This window comes from Dysidea avara, chromosome 1, assembly GCF_963678975.1.
Source record: "Dysidea avara chromosome 1, odDysAvar1.4, whole genome shotgun sequence".
Classification (NCBI taxonomy): domain Eukaryota; kingdom Metazoa; phylum Porifera; class Demospongiae; order Dictyoceratida; family Dysideidae; genus Dysidea; species Dysidea avara.
Genome location: NC_089272.1, coordinates 14,833,573 through 14,854,040, shown reverse-complemented (window position 1 = coordinate 14,854,040; position 20,468 = coordinate 14,833,573). Strand labels below are relative to the sequence as shown.

At 38.4% G+C, this 20,468-nt stretch overlaps 1 protein-coding gene across 1 annotated transcript in view; it reads right to left on the bottom strand.

Moving 5' to 3' along the window:
* LOC136260371 (serine-rich adhesin for platelets-like) overlaps nucleotides 1-20,468 on the bottom strand; it is a 67,430-nt gene that overhangs the window by 7,354 nt on the left and 39,608 nt on the right. Inside the window, exons 13-19 of the mRNA XM_066054115.1 lie at nucleotides 8,952-9,218; nucleotides 8,087-8,350; nucleotides 7,709-7,969; nucleotides 7,365-7,652; nucleotides 5,751-6,011; nucleotides 5,137-5,445; nucleotides 78-329 (exon numbers count right to left, since the gene is read on the bottom strand). Coding sequence (XP_065910187.1) covers nucleotides 78-329; nucleotides 5,137-5,445; nucleotides 5,751-6,011; nucleotides 7,365-7,652; nucleotides 7,709-7,969; nucleotides 8,087-8,350; nucleotides 8,952-9,218 — 1,902 coding nt within the window. The remainder of the gene's footprint in view (nucleotides 1-77; nucleotides 330-5,136; nucleotides 5,446-5,750; nucleotides 6,012-7,364; nucleotides 7,653-7,708; nucleotides 7,970-8,086; nucleotides 8,351-8,951; nucleotides 9,219-20,468) is intronic.

Genomic DNA, 20,468 nt, shown 5'->3' with positions numbered 1-20,468 from the left:
TGCAAACATTCACACACATTTTCAGAAAGTAATTTCAGTAAACCAGATGCACATGCAACTGGTTTAACAACACTCACCAAACACAGTAATGGAAGTACTACTAGTTCCAGCATCATTAGTGACAGTACAAGTGTAATCTCCTCCATCAATTGTAGCTAGATCACTAATAGTAAGGGTGCTGGTATTAGTAGTTGTGGTGGATGAGAATGTATTAATCCTGCTCCAACTGTATTCTAAGTCTGGTCCACCCTCTGATGAACAGTTCAACTCTAACTGATCTCCATTATTGTGCATGGTGTTACCCATAATGGTCTCTTCATATGGAGCAACTAAAAATTTGTGCACAAATAATTAAATGCATGAAAGAATAACACACAACTGCTTCTTGTCAACAAATACCATTTTGCCCATGAAATGTGTTTACTGCAGTGTGGTACTGTATATGTAATATAATCAAAAACAGCTAAGCTGCAAATAAAGGTGCGGCCCCAAAAAGGCCATGGTGAAAAAAAGATGTGAAATCCAAGGTGGCGGCCAAGAAATGGCTGTGATGGTAGGTTAATGGTAAACATTTTAATAACGACAATTCAGGTGAATTTGGTCTTGGCACAAAATTCACCTGACTTGTCGTTATTAAAATTTTTACCATTAACCTACCATCACAGCCATTTCTTGGCCACCACCTTGGATTTCACATCTTTTTTCACCATGGCCTATTTGGGGCCGCACCTTTTTTACAGCTTAGCTGCTTTTGATTAGATTTCACTTCTTTTTGTGTTTGTATACCCCAAAGCCGGCCTATGGCCAGCTTTGGGGATTTTCTTTTCTTTACCACAGGAAGAAGAAAAGATGAAGCAGATGTTAAATACTTTAAATATTTCTGATTTTATCAGTAAATGTACAAATTATATATATATATATATATAATACATATATTTATTACAGAACACTCTACACGGTGGTTTCTTTATAACTGAACACTCTACAAAGTGACTTCTTCTAGCTGATATTTCTACAGGGTGATTTGTTTGTAGCTGAACTCTCTACATGATGGTTTCTTCGCAGCTGAACTCTCTACAAGGTGGCTTCTTCTAGTTGATATTTCTACAGGATTTGTTTGTAGTGTAACTGAAATCTCTACATGACGATTTTTTTGCAGCTGAACTCTCTACAAGGTAACTTCTTCTAGCTGATGTCTCTACAGGGTCACTTGTTTGTAGTTGAACTCTCTACATGATGGTTTCTGTGTAGCTGAACTCTCTACAAAGTAACTTCTTCTAGCTGATGTCTCTACAGGGTCAGCTGAACTCTCTACATGGTGGTTTCTTTGCAACTAAACTCTCACAGGATTTGTTTGTAGTGTAACTAAAATCTCTACATGACGATTTCTTTGCAGCTGAACTCTCTACAAGGTAACTTCTTCTATCTGATGTCTCTACAGGGTCACTTGTTTGTAGTTGAACTCTCTACATGATGGTTTCTTTATAGCTGAACTCTCTACAAAGTAACTTCTTCTAGCTAATGTCTCTACAGGGTCACTAGTTTGTAGCTGAATTCTCTACATGATGGTTTCTTTGCAGCTGAACTCTCTACAAGGTAACTTCTTTAGCTGATGTCTGTACAGGGTGAATTGTTTGTAGCTGAGCTCTCTACAAGGTAACTTCTTCTAGCTGATCTCTCTATACAAGGTGATTTGTTTGTAGCTGAACTCTCTACAGGTGATTTGTTTGTAGCTGAACTCTCTACACGGTGGTTTCTTTGTAACTGAACTCTCTACAAGGTGACTTCTTCTAGCTGATCTTTCTACAGGGTGATTTGTTTGTTGCTGAATTCTCTACAAAGAACTTCTTCAAACTGATCTCTGTACAGGGTGAATTGTTTGTAGCTGAACTCTCTACAAGGTAACTTCTTCTAGCTGAACTCTCTACAGAGTGATCTTTTCGTAGCTGAAACTCTCTACAGGGTGATTTGTTTGCAGCTGAACTCTCTACATGATGGATTCTTTGTAGCTGAACTCTCTACAAGGTGACTTCTACTTGCTGAACTCTCTACAGGGTGAATTGTTTGTAGCTGATCTCTCTACATGATACTTTCTTTGTAGCTGAACTCTCTACAAGGTAACTTCTTCTAGCTGATCTTTCTACAGGGTGGTTTGTTTGTAGCTGAATTCTCTATAGCGTGATTTATTTGCAGCTGAACTCTTTATAGGGTGAATTCTTCTAGCTGAACTCTCTACAGGGTGATCTTTTCGTAGCTGAACTCTCTCCAGGGTGATTTTTTTCAGCTGAACTCTCTACATGATGGTTTCTTTGTAGCTGAACTCTCTACAAGGTGACTTCTTCTAGCTGATTTCTCTACAGGGTGATTTGTTTGCAGCTGAACTCTCTACATGGTGCATAGTTTCTTTGTAACTGAACTCTCTACAAGGTGACTTCTTCTAGCTGATCTCTCTACAGGTTGATTGTTTCTAGGTGAACTCTCTACAGGGTGACTTGCCTGTAGCTGAATTGTCTATCAGATTAACTGGTTGTAGCTGAATTCCGTACAGAATAACTTGTAATGTAATATAATTCTTTAATGGAGTAAGTTATAAAGGTAGCCGAATGCTCTATTAGTGTGACTGTTCTATTAGAGTATCTCGATCTCGCATTTGCAACACGTAGTTGGCTTTCGAATCATGACTCGGTGGTTTGTACTCCGATTCTTCTGTACTACTGCAAGGACTTTCTATGATGATTATTCCAGCTACACACCGATTTTCGGCTCATTGCTCTAAGCGGTTTGCCTGGTAGGCGTGAAAACTAATAGCTTTTTTATTCATAAATATCGATTGCGTAATTGTGACACAGGTTGGGTTTTGTGTCATATCTCCATGGTCTTTATCTCGATTCTTTTCAAACCACAAAAAGGCACTCCTATGATGGTTACTCCATCTACATAGCAATTTCAACTCATTCCTTCAAGGGGTTTACCCTGTGGGCGTGACAGACCTTCGACCTTATTTTACGCGAATAATCGTCAAATCGATCATAACTCCGTGAATGTCCATCGGATTCTTACCAAAGTTGGTACTGAGATCCGCCTTAATGAGTCCTTCAAGTGTGCCAAATTTCAGCCCGATTGGAGCACGCATTCGTGTTTTATGGCGGATTTTGCGAAGTGTGCGAAATGAAGAAGTAGAAGAAGAAGAAAAAAAACGAAGAAATTAAAACAAAATTTTGTTCGCTAGTATCTCGGAAATGGCTGGACCGATTTTCTTCAAATTTGGTATGTAGACTCCCATAACTGGCCGGCACTTCTGTAGCAAATTTGGTTCCAATCGGATAAGGGATCACAGAGCTACATAGGTGTGAAAATTGCGTTTTCTTTCTTCCTGTTAATATACTCACGGTGTGGCGCGCCGGTTTCTTGGGCCGCACGACACACTATCGTGTGTCTTGATTTATTGCAAGTTAACATGCCTTGGTGTGGGCGTAGAATGGATACAGTGCAAATCTATGTACCATACCATAGTAAATGAAGCCAGCATCCTTTAGTGATAAACTAGCCATTCGAGTAGAGTAATTAAAGTCAGCAACACAGAATCCTTGAGTTGACTGTAAGGTCCATTAGAGAGGCATTGTATATTAGCAGTGCTAGCACTTGTTTCAGGTAAAAGTTTTGTCAATTGTTGCAATAGCGATACATTTACTGCAGTTTAATCCCACATATAAATATAATATTTCCAGTTACCTATATACTACATGCGTGTGGTCAGCAACCATGTTTCTGGGCTAGACGGATGACTTGACTTTCTGCTCTTTGTGTTGCCGATTTGCTTTTGTTATTTGTGGCCTTTGCAATACACTTTTTGGCACAATATGTGTTTTAACTAAGGGGTACTTTTCATTTCACATAAATCACATTCTGCTGCAACAAGCATCATTACTTATGACTGTTACATATTCCTAATGCGCATAATTTCACCATGCATGTTTTATAGGTATTTGCCCATTGGATATATGCATTGTTTCCCTTTATGCGTGGGCATTACCAACTGATATGGTATAGTGTTGCTATTACAGGGTGATAGGGAACTGAGGAAGTTTGAGGAGAAATTGGGTGGATGAAGTACTAATTATCTGTGCATGGCCAAACCAAACCAATTACGCTAAATTTAACTTATATGATTATTCATTGGTTGCTGTTATCACGTTGTGTTGCTATGCATATATGGTGCGTTGCTGCAATCTTGTACTAACTGGAACACATATTTGCTTCGTGGTCAACTGTAAATCCAGTTATGCCATATCTACAATGCTTGTCTGTGTGGTTTGTGCAAAAGTTATTACACCCTACTCCAACAATTTCCTCAGTTGCCCTTTCCTCAAAGTACTTGTGTATAGATATCTGTATGAATGTTATTTGTGTTTTGTGCTGTTATGCATATTTATGGCAATGGTGCAATGTTATGTGGTAGATATTTGCATGAGTGTTTGCTTGTTTGATGTTATTGCGTACACGTTATGGCTTTGTGGAAAATGTTATTGTGGTTAGAACTAGAATAAAGTAGGCAATAGAGCTAGATGTGGTGGAAGGGTGGTGTGTATAGCTAGGAAAACATATAGTCATGTCTATTTTGTATGCACACATACTAAATACATGGTAAGTGGTGATTGCACCCCAGGGGTGTGCACTGCTCAAATATGCCAAATGCACACTGCCCCCGGGTGTTTCCATACCAATCAGCATGTTAAGTGTATGCATAGTGTGTACTTGTTATTGGTGTGGCTAATGGTAGTGCTCACTGTGTAGTAGAGGCCAGCACTGATATTACAATTACATCATGTTTTAGTGCAGGGAGGAAAATTTTAGATTCAGCATACCAGGTCCATGACTCAGGTCCCTGCTATTCTCCTTAGTCTCTTCACCCTTTTGAGGGTTTACCGAGCTGGTCAGACAAGCAGAAGTGTGTGTGTTTGTATTGTATGTGTGCATGCGTGCACATGTGTGTGTGTGTGTGTGTGTGTGTGTGTGTGTGTGTGTGTGTGTGTGTGTGTGTGTGTGTGTGTGTGTGTGTGTGTGTGTGTGTGTGTGCATAAGGAATTTTGCATACCAGGGCTACTCTTTGCTCATACTTAACATGTACAGTCTTACCAAACAAGGTGTACATATCAGAGGTGTCCTCCATTCCATCAATGGTAGCTACACAGTAATAAGTACCAGTATCACTGGTTGATGAGGATGAGATGGTATAAGTTACACTGTTACTACCAGTGGCTACTGTTGACAATAATGAATCAATAGCTCCAGTTGATGAACCATTATCAAACTGCCACATGGTCATGATCCGAGGACCACCACTAGCAATACAAGTCATTGACAGACTGTCATTAATATTGAGTAATAGTGAAGAGCCAGATGATGGTGGAACAAACATGATATCAGTGATGTTTGGTTGAAGAACTGCACAAGGAAAACATATACCACAATTAAACTTAATATTCTAAGATGTGGTTAACACTGCCACAAGAATGTGACCTGAATGATATCTGGTCACACAGTGATGTATACGGACTAACAGTACATTGCTGTTATTAAAATAACTACTGTATATGGAGGTAACAAAAACCAACCACTAGAAAGGCCCACTCATACTACCCAAATGAGGTGCATTCATTGTGAAGAAATTCACATGCATTTCATACACAATGAAAAGTGTAACAGCCCCTCCATGTTTATAGACAAAGAAATTATCTTGGTTAACTTACTTGTTAGTGTAACATTATCACTCTCCACTGTGAATGAGTTGCCAGCAGCTCTACACATCACTACAGATTCAGTGTAGTTAATATTAGTCAGAGTGTAGCTGTTACTGATGATTTGTCCGGAGGCTGTTCCCATCTCAGAGGAGACCATAGTACCATTAATGTACCATGTGAAGGTTAGGTCTGTGGTAGACTGGACACTACACATCCAAGTGACATCTTCACCAGGAAATGCTGACATGTTCATTAATCCAACAATGTTGTCTAATTGTTTGAACAAAATAAATTGTGATCAATAAGAGCTAGAATGAGTTCCTTTGTAACAATGAATCCTACAAACTACTATATAATATGTCAAGGATAAAGGCTGGTTTTTGGGATGATGAGATGAAGAAAAAAAAACAAAAAACCAGCCTATATGCTTGACATATTATGTATTCATCAGGGGCAGTATTTCTGGGGTTTCCAGAAACCCCTGTGGGGCTGGCTTATTTCAGAACAGCTGTCCAGCCCTTAGGCAACTAGTATTGTACTGATTCTTCCTTAACTACAACTATAAACCCATAGGACATAACACATGAATCATACTCACCAATACTCATCTGCTAACTGATACTTTCACTATTCTTGCAGTAAAACTCAAAGATCACAAGTATTTTTGAGAACAAAAGATCGAGATTCTCTAATAGAACAGTCATCTACTATAATAGAACATTCGGTTGAAACATTAAACAATATTCTAGTTCTGCAATTTTGGATGCAAGCCTATCTGCAATTAGAGATGTATCGTTACAAATTTATGCGGACATTTCAAAGGTCTTTCATTTATTGGTATCTGCTTGTGCAGTACTCAATGACAGTCATTGAGGAATACTGCATTCATGCACTGAAATCGTTCTCAAATTCAATCTCAACCTTATAAGCCCTAATATTGTGATTTGCAGTTACTATTGTGATAAGGTGCTATTAATTATTTTATATACTTCCTGAATGTTAACCACCCCATATGACTTTGCCCCCCCCCCCCCCCCCCCCCCTTCCCCAACTTAGCTAGAGTACTGTTTTGTTAAGTTAGAGTGCTGTTCTGTTATTGACATAGCAGTAAACCTTCCAAGACTACACAGCAAATAGAAGAGGATATAGAAAGCCCGATAGAAGGTGACTGTAATAATGATAATGAAGTAGAAATACCAAGTAGCTATGAAGAAACAAATAGTTGATCATGACTAGCTTTAAAGCTAGCTAAACACTTAAAGATAATCATAAAGATTCAGCAGACCAATCTATCATAGCTAACTACATAACTATTGGTGAAAACATGACATATTAAACGCTAGTGAGCATAGATCAAAAACTCTGTAAAATAGTAGGTTCAAACAGTAAATTTCATTACATTTCAAGCATTGTAAAATTAAAACCTTGTCAACATCAACCCCCACATCTGAGTCCTACTACCACTGGAAACCCCCTTCTAAAAATCCTAGATCAGCCCCTGTCAATTGTTACAAATGACTAGTTCCAATTGATCAAGCATACAATGTATCACTCTTGAAAAATATTTAATGTGTGATTACATTCACACCTATGTACACAGACCATGTACACACATCAACTTACCAACAACACCATTAACAGTTGCTGTACTATTCAGTGACATTGTTACTACAGTACTTGTGATCTGACACACATAATCTCCTGTATTATTCAGCTGTACACTGTACAATGATAATGTGCTACTAGAAACAGTGGTGTTCATATCTAATGTTATTCCATCAGTTATAATCATGTCATTGTACAACCATGAAATAGTTGGTACAGGGAAGCCATCAGCAGAACAAGACAACATCACTTGGGTGCCAACTATTACTTTCACATCTTGTGGGATAACAACAAATCGTGGAGCAACTATAGATCAACAAATAACAAAACATCACATCTCAGACACAGTAAACTATACCCACCATTAATGGTAACACTTGCTGTACTATTCCCAGCATCATTACTGACTCTACACTCATACAGTCCTCCATCAGTAACCTCAACACTAGTGATGTTTACTTCATTATCAAATAACATGTTATCCTTGAACCAGCAATACATGTTAGCAGGACCCCCAGCAGCAGTACAATCAAATACTAAGGAATCTCCATTATTCACAGTTGTAGAATTGGTAACAATAGTAGCTCCACCAGAATCACTGATCTTCACATTATATGGAGCAACTAGACATAGAAAAGCATTTAACCAATAATGTATGTTAGGCAATATTTAGCTCCTAACAGAGCTAAAGATTGCCTTAAGGATATGTACATAATTCAGTAATTTGATAGAGAATTTACCTATTACTGTAACAGATTCTTCAACCTGTATTGAATTAATAGTGGCACGACATGTGTAGTCTCCAATATCATCATTACCAGCTAACAAAATAGTATGAGTAACCGTCTGATCTCCTATAATTCCCATAGTAGCATTCTCTCCATTTCTCTGCCATGTCAGGTTCAGCCTTGGCCCACCCATGGCTGAACAATTTAAAGTTGTCATGTTACCAAATTGCAGTAATACTGGAGATGATGTTATGGATACTATCACTGGAGATAACACTGTAATGGAGACAAATGAAATAACACAGTTGGGGAGTTCCAATCACTCAAAAATATAAATAATATACAGTGTAGCATAAAATAGCTAACAATGAAGATGCAACAAATATATTGATATATCACATATCGATCATACGTTGAGGCCATGATACATATCAATACTAAATTGATATATCGTGTATTGTGATATAATCAAGGTGTATGGACATAAGAAATATTACCACATTTTAATGGCTGACATTATCATGAATCAAAGCTGGTTTTTACACTTAAGCATTTTGGAAAAGAAAGAGTTTCATTATTTCCAAAAAATGAAACAAAACACTTATGTGTATACTTCACTTTGTATCATGTGATATATCACTGTATTGTGATACAATGGAGACTACATAACAATATTCCCAAATAACGTATCGTTGCAACTCTACCTAACACCCAATATGTTATCAGGATGTAGTCTATCTATTGAGCTTTATATAATATCTACCGAACTCAGTTCCTTTTTTTAAAACACACTTATGACTATGACCCATTCCTGTGTCCCTTTATATATGAGAACTAATGTACATGTGATAGAATAGACAGAAGTAACATAGTCTACCTGCTAGTGTAACATTATTACTCTTCACTGTGACTGAGTTACCAGCAGCTCTACACATCACTACAGAGTTGGAATCAGTGTAGTTAATATTTGTCAGAGTGTAACTGTTACTGATGGTTTGGCCAGAGGCTGTTCCCATCTCAGAGGAGACCATGACACCATTAATATACCATGTGAAGGTTAGGTCTGTGGTAGACTGGACACTACACATCCAAGTGACATCTTCACCAGGAAACGTTGATACGTTCATTAATCCATCAATGTCGTCTATTAGTTTGACAAAAATACTTAATATGTTTTCCTTGTAACAATAAATTTTATAAACCAGTACATTGCCAAGCATATAACTTATTAATCTTTAGCAATATTCAGTGTTATTTTAATCCCATCCAAAAACAGCTTGTAGCTGTAAAAAAGTATGCATCCAAGTAAAGCAGAGTTAACTGCAACAAAAAGTAATGATATCATAATGCGGCCATGTGCAGCATTGGAAAGGCAGCCAAACTCAAACTATTTATTGCTATCAGAGAATCTATACACATTGCTTTATTGAGAATCAAATTTGTATGGCATTTATGAAGATACTCACACACTTAAAAACTAGCAGCATCACATAGTTCTCATTAACACTTTAACAATAATATTGTATTATCTGATTAGATAATATTAATCTAATCCAAAACAGCCAAGCTGTAAAAAAAGTGTGCGGCCCTCAGAAAGGCTATGGTGAAAAAAGATGTGAAATCGAAGGTGGCAGCCAAGAAATGGCTGTGATGGTAGGTTAATGGTAAAAATTTTAATAATGACAATTCAGGTAAATTTTGTGAAGAGGCACAAAAATTCACCTGAATTGTCGTTATTAAAATTTTTACCATTAACCTACCATCACAGCCATTTCTTGGCCTCCACCTTGGATTTCACATCTTTTTTCACCATAGCCTTTCTGAGGGCCGCACACTTTTTTACAGCTTGGCTGTTTTGGATTAGATTTCATTTCTTTTTGTATTTGTATACCCCAAAGCCGACCTATGGCCAGCTTTGGAACTTTTTAAACCTATGTTTTTTTTTTACTACAGGAAGAAGAAAAGATGAAGTAGATGTACTTTAAATATTTTATCAGTAAATGTACAAATTATATATATGTGACTGGATTTGCGAAAAGGGGTCTTCCACACACATCCAATTTACGAACTTTGGCAGATCATAATGTAAGATAGGAAAATAGTATTGCCTTGAAATTTGGACAGTGATGAGTAACAACATAGGGTAATACATGAAAAAAATTTCAGGTTAGTATCTTCTTTGAGCAAAAAAGTATGGTCATTCAAGTTCATAGAATTTGATGCGTGTGGAAGACCCTTTTTCGTAAATCTGGTCACATATAATACCGGATTTGCGAAAAGGGGCCTTCCACACATCCAATTTTCCAACTTTGACAATTGATCACTTCAGATTGGAAAGAGCTATTGCCTTGAAATTTGGGCAGTGGTAATTTGTTTGCAGCTGAACTCTCTACATGATGGTTTCTTTGTAGCTGAACTCTCTACAAGGTAATTTCTTCTAGCTGATCTCTCTACAGGGAGATTTGTTTGTAGCTGAACTATCTACAAGGTAACTTCTTCTAGCTGATCTCTCTACAGGGCGATTTGTTTGTAGCTGAATTCTGTACAGGTGATTTGTTTGCAGCTGAGCTCTTTACAGAATGGTTGCTTTGTAGCTGAACTCTCTACAAAGTAACTTCTTCTAACTGATCTTTCTACAGGGTGATTTGTTTGTAGCTGAACTATCTACAAGGTAATTTCTTCTAGCTGATCTCTCCACAGGGTGATTTGTTTGTAGCTGAATTCTGTACAGGTGATTTGTTTGCAGCTGAGCTCTTTACAGAATGGTTTCTTTGTAGCTGAACTCTCTACAAGGTAACTTTTCTAGCTGATGTCTCTACAGGGTGACTAGTTTGTAGCTGAACTCTCTACATGGTGGTTTCTTTTTGTAACTGAACTTTCTACAAGGTGAATTCTTCTAGCTGATCTTTCAATAGGGTGATTTGTTTGTAGCTTCACTCTCTACAAGGTAACTTCTTCTAGCTGATCTCTCTACAGAGGGATTTATTTGTAGCTGAACTCTCTACAGGTGATTTGTTTGTAGCTGAATTCTGTACAGGTGATTTGTTTGCAGCTGAGCTCTTTACAGAATGGTTTCTTTGTAGCTGAACTCTCTAAAAGGTAACTTCTTCTAACTGATCTTTCTACAAGGTAATTTGTTTGTAGCTGAACTATCTACAAGGTAATATCTTCTAGCTGATCTCTCTACAGGGTGATTTGTTTGAAGCTGAATTCTGTACAGGTGATTTGTTTGCAGCTGAGCTCTTTACAGAATGGTTTCTTTGTAGCTGAACTCTCTACAAGGTAATTTCCTCTAGCTGATCTCTCTACAGGGAGATTTGTTTGTAGCTGAACTCTCTACAAGGTAACTTTTATAGCTGATGTCTCTACAAGGTGGCTAGTTTGTAGCTGAACTCTCTACATGGTAGTTTCTTTGTAACTGAACTTTCTACAAGGTGACTTCTTCTAGCTGATCTTTCAATAGGATGATTTGTTTGTAGCTTCACTCTCTACAAGGTAACTTTTTCTAGCTGATCTCTCTACAGGGAGATTTGTTTGAAGCTGAACTTTCGAAATGATGGTTTCTTTGTAGCTGAACTCTCTACAAGGTAATTTCTTCTAGCTGATCTCTCTACAGGGAGATTTGTTTGTAGCTGAACTATATACAAGGTAACTTCTTCTAGCTGATCTCTCTACAGGGAGATTTGTTTGTAGCTGAATTCTGTATAGGTGATTTGTTTGCAGCTGAGCTCTTTAAATAATGGTTTCTTTGTAGCTGAACTCTCTACAAGGTAATTTCTTCTAGCTGATCTCTCTACAGGGAGATTTGTTTGTAGCTGAACAAAACTTCTTCTAGCTGATCTCTCTACAGGATGATCTGTTCGTAGCTGAATTCTGTACAGGTGATTTGTTTGCAGCTGAGCTCTTTACAGAATGGTTTCTTTGTAGCTGAACTCTCTAAAAGGTAACTTCTTATAACTGATCTTTCTACAGGGCAATTTGTTTCTGGCAGAATTTTCTACAGGTTGATTTCTTTGCAGCTGAACTCTCTACATGGTGGTTTCTTTGTAGCTGAACTCTCTACAAGGTAATTTCTTCTAGCTGATCTTTCTACAGGGTGATTTGTTTGTAGATGAACGATCCACAAGGTAACTTCTTCTAGCTGATCTCTCTACAGGGTGATTTGTTTGTAGCTGAATTCTGTACAGATGATTTGTTTGCAGCTGAGCTCTTTACAGAATGGTTTCTTTGTAGCTGAACTCTCTAAAAGGTAACTTCTTCTAACTAATCTTTCTACAGGACAATTTGTTTGTGGGAGAATTTTATACAAGGTGATTTCTTTGTAGCTGAACACTCTACTTGGTGGTTTCTTCATAGCTGAACTATGTACAAGGTAATTTCTTCTAGCTGACCTCTCTACATGCAGGGTGATTTGTTTGTAGTTGAATTCTGTACAGGTGATTTGTTTGCAGCTGAGCTCTAAACAGAATGGTTTCTTTGTAGCTGAACTCTCTACAAGGTAACTTCTTCTAGCTGATCTCTCTACAGGGTGACTTGTGTGTAGCTGATCTCTATACAGGTTTCTTGTTTCTAGCTGATCTCTTGAATTCTCTTCAGGGTGACTGCTCTATTAGGATGACTGCTCTATTAGAGTATCTCGATCTCGCACTTGCTGCACCAAGTTGGATTTCGTGTTATAACTCCGTGGCTTTAAATCTGATTCTTCTACACCATTGATGAGCCTTTCTAAGATGATTACTCCATCTGTACAACGATTTTCAAAGCATTACCCCAAGCGGTTTATCTTGTAGGCGTGGCAAGCAGTGGTTTTTTTTATTAGCTAATCTCGATTGCATAATTGTTACACGCTGTTGGTTTTTTCGTTGTATCTTCTTGTTTTTTAGCTCGATTTCTTTCAAACCACAAAAGGTTTGAGGTTCAATAGTTAACTTATTCACTCACCGATTTTCAGCTTCTTCCCATACGCGGTTTACCCTGTAGGCGTGACAACATATTGGTGTTATTTTTCGTGAATAATCGCTCATAACTCTTTGCCTGTTTATCGTATTCCAGCCAAAGTTGGTACCGAGATGCGCCTTTATACCCCCCCTTCTGTGTGCCAAATTTCAAGGCAATCGGATATGGAGTTCGCGTTTTATAGCAGTTTTTGTAAGTGTGCGACAAGAAAAAGAAAAATAAGAAGAAAAAACAAACGAAGAAACTGAGCCAATTTTTGAAGTCGCATATCTCGGGAACGTGCGAAGCGATTTCGCTCAAATTTGGAATGTGGAGTGCTGCAGTTGGAGGGCATATCCACAGCAAAAATCGTCTTGTTTCATCAAGGAAGCACAGAACTAGGAGGTGCGAAAATTGCGTTTTCTTTCTTCCTGTCAATATACTCACGGGTGTAACGCGCCGGCTTCTTGGGCCGCACGACACACTACTGTGTGTCTTGATTTTACAACTTGCACACCTCGCACATGGCTGCATTATTATATCATTACTTTTGTCGCAGTTAACTCTGCTTTACTTGGACGCGCACTTTTTTTACAGCTACAAGCTGTTTTTGGATGCGATTTCAATTCTTTTTGTTAGAATAAGCATGCACTGTTGATAACAATAGGTGAGTTTCCATGGTTTTAACAGAAATCCCAGATTACAGTGACAGAATATTAAAATACAACTGTAATTTTAGTGGCATGCAACTGCAGTCAACTAACACCCATTTTAACTAGTAAACCCTTAATAACACTTTGCCTTTCATCTTGTACTGCATCAAGATACAGTAGTAGAGCGCTGTAACACAGCAATCAATATTACAGCATAGTTACACCTTCTTCCTAACACTGGATTGTATAGTTTAAATTACTAGCTACTTACAAACTTTACAATATAAAAATACAGTACTTGTAGAAACATGACTGTTCTATTAGAGTGATTGACTGCTCTATTAGAGTATCTCGATCTACTTCAGGCATTGACTAATTCAAGCGGAGAAACCACGCCCTTGCCCATATAAATAGGAACTCTTGTGAAATGAAATAAGAATATCTAATCCAAAACAGCCAAGTTGTAAAAAAAGTGTGCGGCCTTTAAAAAGGCTATGATGAAAAAAGATGTTAAATCCAAGGTGGCGGCCAAGAAATGGCTGTGATGGTAGGTTAATGGTAAAATTTTAATGACAATTCAGGTGAATTTTTGTGCCGCTTGGTCTTGGCACAAAATTCACCTGAATTGTCATTATTAAAATTTTTACCATTAACCTACCATCACAGCCATTTCTTGGCCGCCACCTTGGATTTCACATCTTTTTTCACCATAGCCTTTTGAGGGCCACACACTTTTTTTACAGCTTGGCTGTTTTGGATTAGATTTCATTTCATTTTGTATTTGTGACCCGGTCTGCGAAAAGGGCTCTTATAGCCTTTCCAATTATCCATGTTTGGCTAATCATAACTCCTAATCTAATAAAGCTATCACCATGTAATTACACCCACAGCTACTGCCAGGTTAGGGTTGTTGAGTGACTAAATTGTACGCTTGTACTATATTCACCAGTCAAGTTATGGGTTACCATATATATGCAATTGGAAAGGCTATAAGAGCCCTTTTCGCAGACCGGGTCACATTTGTATACCCCAAAGCCGGCTTATGGCCAGCTTTGGGACTTTTTTAACCTATCTTTTTTTATCACAGGAAGAAGAAAAGATGAAGTAGATATACTTTAAATATTTTATCAGTATATGTACAAATTATATATATATATAATACATATTGATTACAGAAATCTCCATGGTGGTTTCTTTGTAACTGAACACTCTACAAGGTGACTTCTTCTAGATGCTCTCTCTACAGGGTGAATTATTTGTAGCTGAACAATCTACAAGATAACATCTTCTAGCTGATCTCTCTACAGGGTGATTTGTTTGTAGCTGAACTCTCTAAAAGGTAACTTCTTCTAACTGATCTTTCTACAGGGCAATTTGTTTGTGGCTGAATTTTCTACAGGGTGATTTCTTTCAGCTGAACTCTCTACATGGTGGTTTCTTTGCAGCAGAACTATCTACAAGGTAATTTCCTCTAGCTGACCTCTCTACAGGGTGATTTGTTTGTAGTTGAATTCTGTACAGGTGATTTGTTTGCAGCTGAGCTCTTTACAGAATGGTTGCTTTGTAGCTGAACTCTCTACAAGGTAACTTTTCTAGCTGATGTCTATACAAGGTCACTAGTTTGTAGCTGAACTCTCTAAATGATGGTTTCTTTGTAGCTGAACTCTCTACAAGTTACCTTCTTCTAGCTGATCTCTCTACAGGGTGATTTGTTTGTAGCTGAACTATCTACAAGATAACTTCTTCTAGCTGATCTCTCTACATGGTGATTTGTTTGTAGCTGAATTCTGTATAGGTGATTTGTTTGCAGCTGAGCTCTTTAAATAATGGTTTCTTTGTAGATGAACTCTCTACAAGGTAACTTCTTCTAGCTGATGTCTGTACAGGGTCACTAGTTTGTAGCTGAATTCTCTACATGATGGTTTCTTTGTAACTGAACTCTCTACAAGGTAACTTTTTCTAGCTGATCTTTCTACAGGGTGATTTGTTTGTAGCTGAATTCTGTACAGGTGATTTGTTTGCAGCTGAGCTCTTTAAAGAATGGTTTTTTTGTAGCTGAACTCTCTACAAGGTAACTTCTTCTAGCTGATGTCTCTACAAGGTCACTAGTTTGTAGCTGAGCTCTCTACATGGTGGTTTCTTAGTAGCTGAACTCTCTACAAGGTAACTTCTTCTAGCTGATCTCTCTACAGGGTGATTTGTTGTAGCTGAACAATCTACAAGGAAACTTCTTCTAGCTGATCTTTCTACATGGTGATTTGTTTGAAGCTGAACTCTCTACAAGGTAACTTCTTCTAGCTGATCTCTCTACAGGGAGATTTGTTTGTAGCTGAACTCTCCACATGGTGGTTTCTTAGTAGCTGAACTCTCTACAAGGTAACTTCTTCTAGCTGATCTCTCTACAGGGTGATTTGTTGTAGCTGAACAATCTACAAGGAAACTTCTTCTAGCTGATCTCTCTACAGGGTGGTTTGTTTGTAGCTGAATTCTGTACAGGTGATTTGTTTGCAGCTGAGCTCTTTACAGAATGGTTTCTTTGTAGCTTAACTCTCTAAAAGGTAACTTCTTCTAACTGATCTTTCTACAGGGCAATTTGTTTGTGGCTGAATTTTCTACAGGGTGATTTCTTTCAGCTGAACTCTCTACATGGTGGTTTCTCTGTAGCTGAACTATCTACAAGGTAATTTCTTCTAGCTGACCTCTCTACAGGGTGATTTGTTTGTAGTTGAATTCTGTACAGGTGATTTGTTTGCAGCTGAACTCTCTACATGATGGTTTCTTTGTAGCTGAACTCTCTACAAGGTAACTTCTTCTAGCTAATCTCTCTACAGGGAGATTTGTTTGTAGCTGAACTCTCTACATGATGGTTTCTTTGTAGCTGAACTCTCTGCAAGGTAACTTCTTCTATTGATCTCTCCACAGGGCGATTTGTTTGTAGCTGAACTCTCTACATGGTGGTTTCTTTGTAGCTGAACTCTACAAGGTGATTTCTTCTAGCTGAACTATCTCTTTCCATAGTTGCATGAACTCCCTACAAGGTAACTTCTTCTAGCTGATCTCTCTACAGGGTGACTTGTATGTAGCTGATCTCTATACAGGTTTCTTGTTTCTAGCTGATCTCTTGAATTCTCTTCAGGGTGACTGCTCTATTAGAGTATCTCGATCTCGCACTTGCTGCACCAAGTTGGATTTCGTGTTATAACTCCGTGGCTTTAAGTCTGATTCTTCTACACCATTGATGATCCTTTCTAAGATGATTACTCCATCTGTACAACGATTTTCAAAGCATTACCCCAAGCGGTTTATCTGGTAGGAGTGGCAAACTGTTGGATTTTTCGTTGTATCTTCCTGTTTTTTTTAGGTCGATTTCTTTCAAACCACAAAAGGTTTGAGGTTCAATAGTTAACCTATTCACCCACCGATTTTCAGCTTCTTCCCATACGCGGTTTATCCTGTAGGCGTGACAAAATATTGGTGTTATTTTTCGTGAATAATCGCTCATAACTCTTTGCCTGTTTATTGTATTCCAGCCAAAGTTGGTACCGAGATGCGCCTTTATATCCCCCTTCTGTGTGCCAAATTTCAAGGCAATCGGATATGGCTTTCGCGTTTTATAGCAGTTTTTGTAAGTGTGCGACAAGAAAAAGAAAAATAAGAAAAAAAAAGGAAAACCAAGAAACTGAGCCAATTTTTGAAGTCCCATATCGCGGGAACGCGCGAAGCGATTTTTCTCAAATTTGGAATGTGGAGTGCTGCAGTTGGAGGGCACGTCCACAGCAAAAATCGTCTTGTTTCATCGAGGAAGCACAGAGCTAATCATTTCTCTAATCAAGACACACTACCGTGTGTCTTGATTAGAGAAATGGTAAGTATGTACAGAGACAACAGAGGGGCGAGTAATTACAGTATGTCCTGTTAGAAATAAACGCCTTTAAAATTTGTATTACTACTAAATAAGTGTACCTGGATAGGCTGTGATCTTTGAGAGGCTGTTGTCTCTTTGCTTGTCTTTTCGTGTTGAAGGAATTTAGTGCCACTGAGACACAATTGGTGAGTCAAACTATATATGTATTTGTGTTGTAAAACTTAATTGTAAAAAGGCGATTAGTGCATACACTGATAAAACATGTGTTTGTACCTCGGTTTGTACAGTAGAGTCTCTCACGATTATTAGAGATAGAGTGGTAACACCTGACGTCATAGTCATTACATAATTACTTCTGCGGGGCAGAAAATATATGCATGCCATTGGGGCACGAGATTACTTTGCCTGAGGTTTGTTGAGACTGTCTTTCTAAATGAAACCACGTTGTCAGGAACAAGGAAGAGAGTAGTATAACAGATATTTAAGGAAGCTTAGTGCAGGTTTGTTTGATCCGTGCTGGGCGAGATATGGCTGATAAATGGAAAAAAATGCGTGGGCACAAGGATTTTGACACTTCTGAAAAGTGCAATAGAAGATTCCCACAATGTTCATATTGACAAATTGACATACAATGGTTCATTATTGTTCATTCTTTCTTACTGAAGTGTTGTTTAGTGACAATGACTTTCTCGAGTTGAGCCCAAAAACAGCTGTTTTATCCTTTTAACCTGGGTAAAACCAACCTGACAATTCCTTCATCACAAAATTGGGCAGGGTTTGCCTCTGTGCCCACTGTTTGAGCATTTATTATTGATTTATATTATTATGCTAGCTAGCTACTTTTTAAACCAACCTGATTCCCAAGTGATGTTTTTCATTATGTTTCCCAACTTCTCTTTTATGTCCTGAGTAAGTTGCATGCTGAATGGAGCACCAGAAGCCAAGTTACAGCCTCTTGAAGGTGCCCCACAATTGAATTTGCCCCACTTTTTGCCTGCGGTTACACATTTTAATGTAATTTTTTGACGTAAAAGTTATCACTCTATTGGACCAGGATAAAAATTTTACTGCTATATTTAGAAGTTGTAGCGCTTGTATATCTAAGTATCTTAATAAATAATCCTCCATGATCACTAATCACTAATAGTACAGTGGAAACTGGTCATTATTCAGGCCGTAGGGACAAAATTTTCTGACCTAGCTTATTAAAGAGGTGGCTGCATTTTGCGGCCTTAAAATGGTAAGAAGCATGCTGTTCTAACTGGCTATAGAGATGGTTTTAGTGTGAACAGCATATGAGACAGTAAGTGCTGGCAGCAAGGTGGCAGCCAATCTGTCAGAGCACCAAAGGCACTGCTTCAGACATAGGCAGTTGCCTGTCAGTCCAACGTGAAAAAGTTTTCATTTTTGGTCCTTATAAGCAAAAGTGATGAAGTCATTATCCATAGGATATTATATTTTTCAGAGTATCCCTTAGTAGCCAAGCATAAGACGAACATAACACAGCATTCCAGTGGTTTAGTGGTGATCACAACACTGCCTGAGTTAAACTGTGGTGAGATTTGAGACTACCAGAAGCCCTATCAACACATGAAATACCAAATATCTAATGCCTGGCTTTCATCCACAGTTGGTGGCCACTTGTACAGAAGGGGAACAGCTGCCACAGTCTTGTAAGCAAAACAGTTACCATGCCCCTTAATTATCAATTTTAAAAATCTTAAGCAAAATTGTGTGTGCAAGCGAGTGCGATGTTGTGCTTCGGCAGTGCTGTGTATATGGTAGCCATATCAGATACTGCCTAGCAGTGACACATCATGAGTATTTAAGTCATAATATGTAACTTTATCGTCCACCTAAATACAATCGCTGAATGTGTCATTTTGTGTACAGAGCAATCTGCCACAAGAGTAAGGTTTCAGCGTATCTTGTTAACCAATAATATTGTTCACCATTGTTAACCGTATGTACAGTGAAACCTCACTTAGTGGCCACCTCTTTAATAAGACCACTTCATTATATTGGCCACCTATAGAAGGTTCCAAATATAGATAAACAGTACTTTATGACCTCATTAATAAGGCCACCTTGTTATTCAGGCCAATTTTTTAATGGTCCCAGAGCTGGCCCTATTAATGAGGTCTCGCTGTACTTATGTGCATTTTTATTTTTTGTAACTTTCTTCTTCAGGTTTACTGATGGGCACTATGAAGCATTGTTGACTGGTCCGTGCATAATGTGGTGACTTGAAATGCTAAAACGGTACGTAGCATGTCTTGTATGCAATGTGTCCACACATCCATTGTGCCACTGGGTCATAAGTGGGTTGATTATGGATTATCCAGGACAATTTGGGTCACATTTTGTCCTGACCAAGTGGATCTCATCCACTGAAAGAATATACAAGATCAGATCACTTCCATAAATGTGACTGTCTCTGGGAAAACCGGTCTTATCGCCCATTTAAAAGTACCGAGAAACACTGGTTTTAAATATTCAAAGTGTTGTAGCTGGCCAATGGTGGTAGCTACGCATACCACATTTTCACACGTTTCACAACAATTTCTTACCTTCCTGATCATCCACCAAAGAAGTAGCCAACAGCTAAGTTTCCTGCCATTTTAGATAGTTTTTAAACCGAAGTTGTCTGTATCAGGCGAGCTCCAGAAGGGTGGGAGGCGGGAGCCCTGGAAGGCGGGCAAGATGGTGTTCAAAAATTGAAAAGAAACATATTGGGATGAATTAGGCCAAGTTATGGGCTATTCAGACCCCAGAACTGGCTAAAATGAAATGAAATTTACAGCACAGGTCATTGTCCAGCACCACGGAGCTGTACAACCACACACAGCCATCTCCTCGTTGGCCAGGGTTTCATCAAGACCCCAAACCACTTGTACAGCTCGACACTGTGCTTTAAAAAAGCAGCCAGCAAAAGCAGACC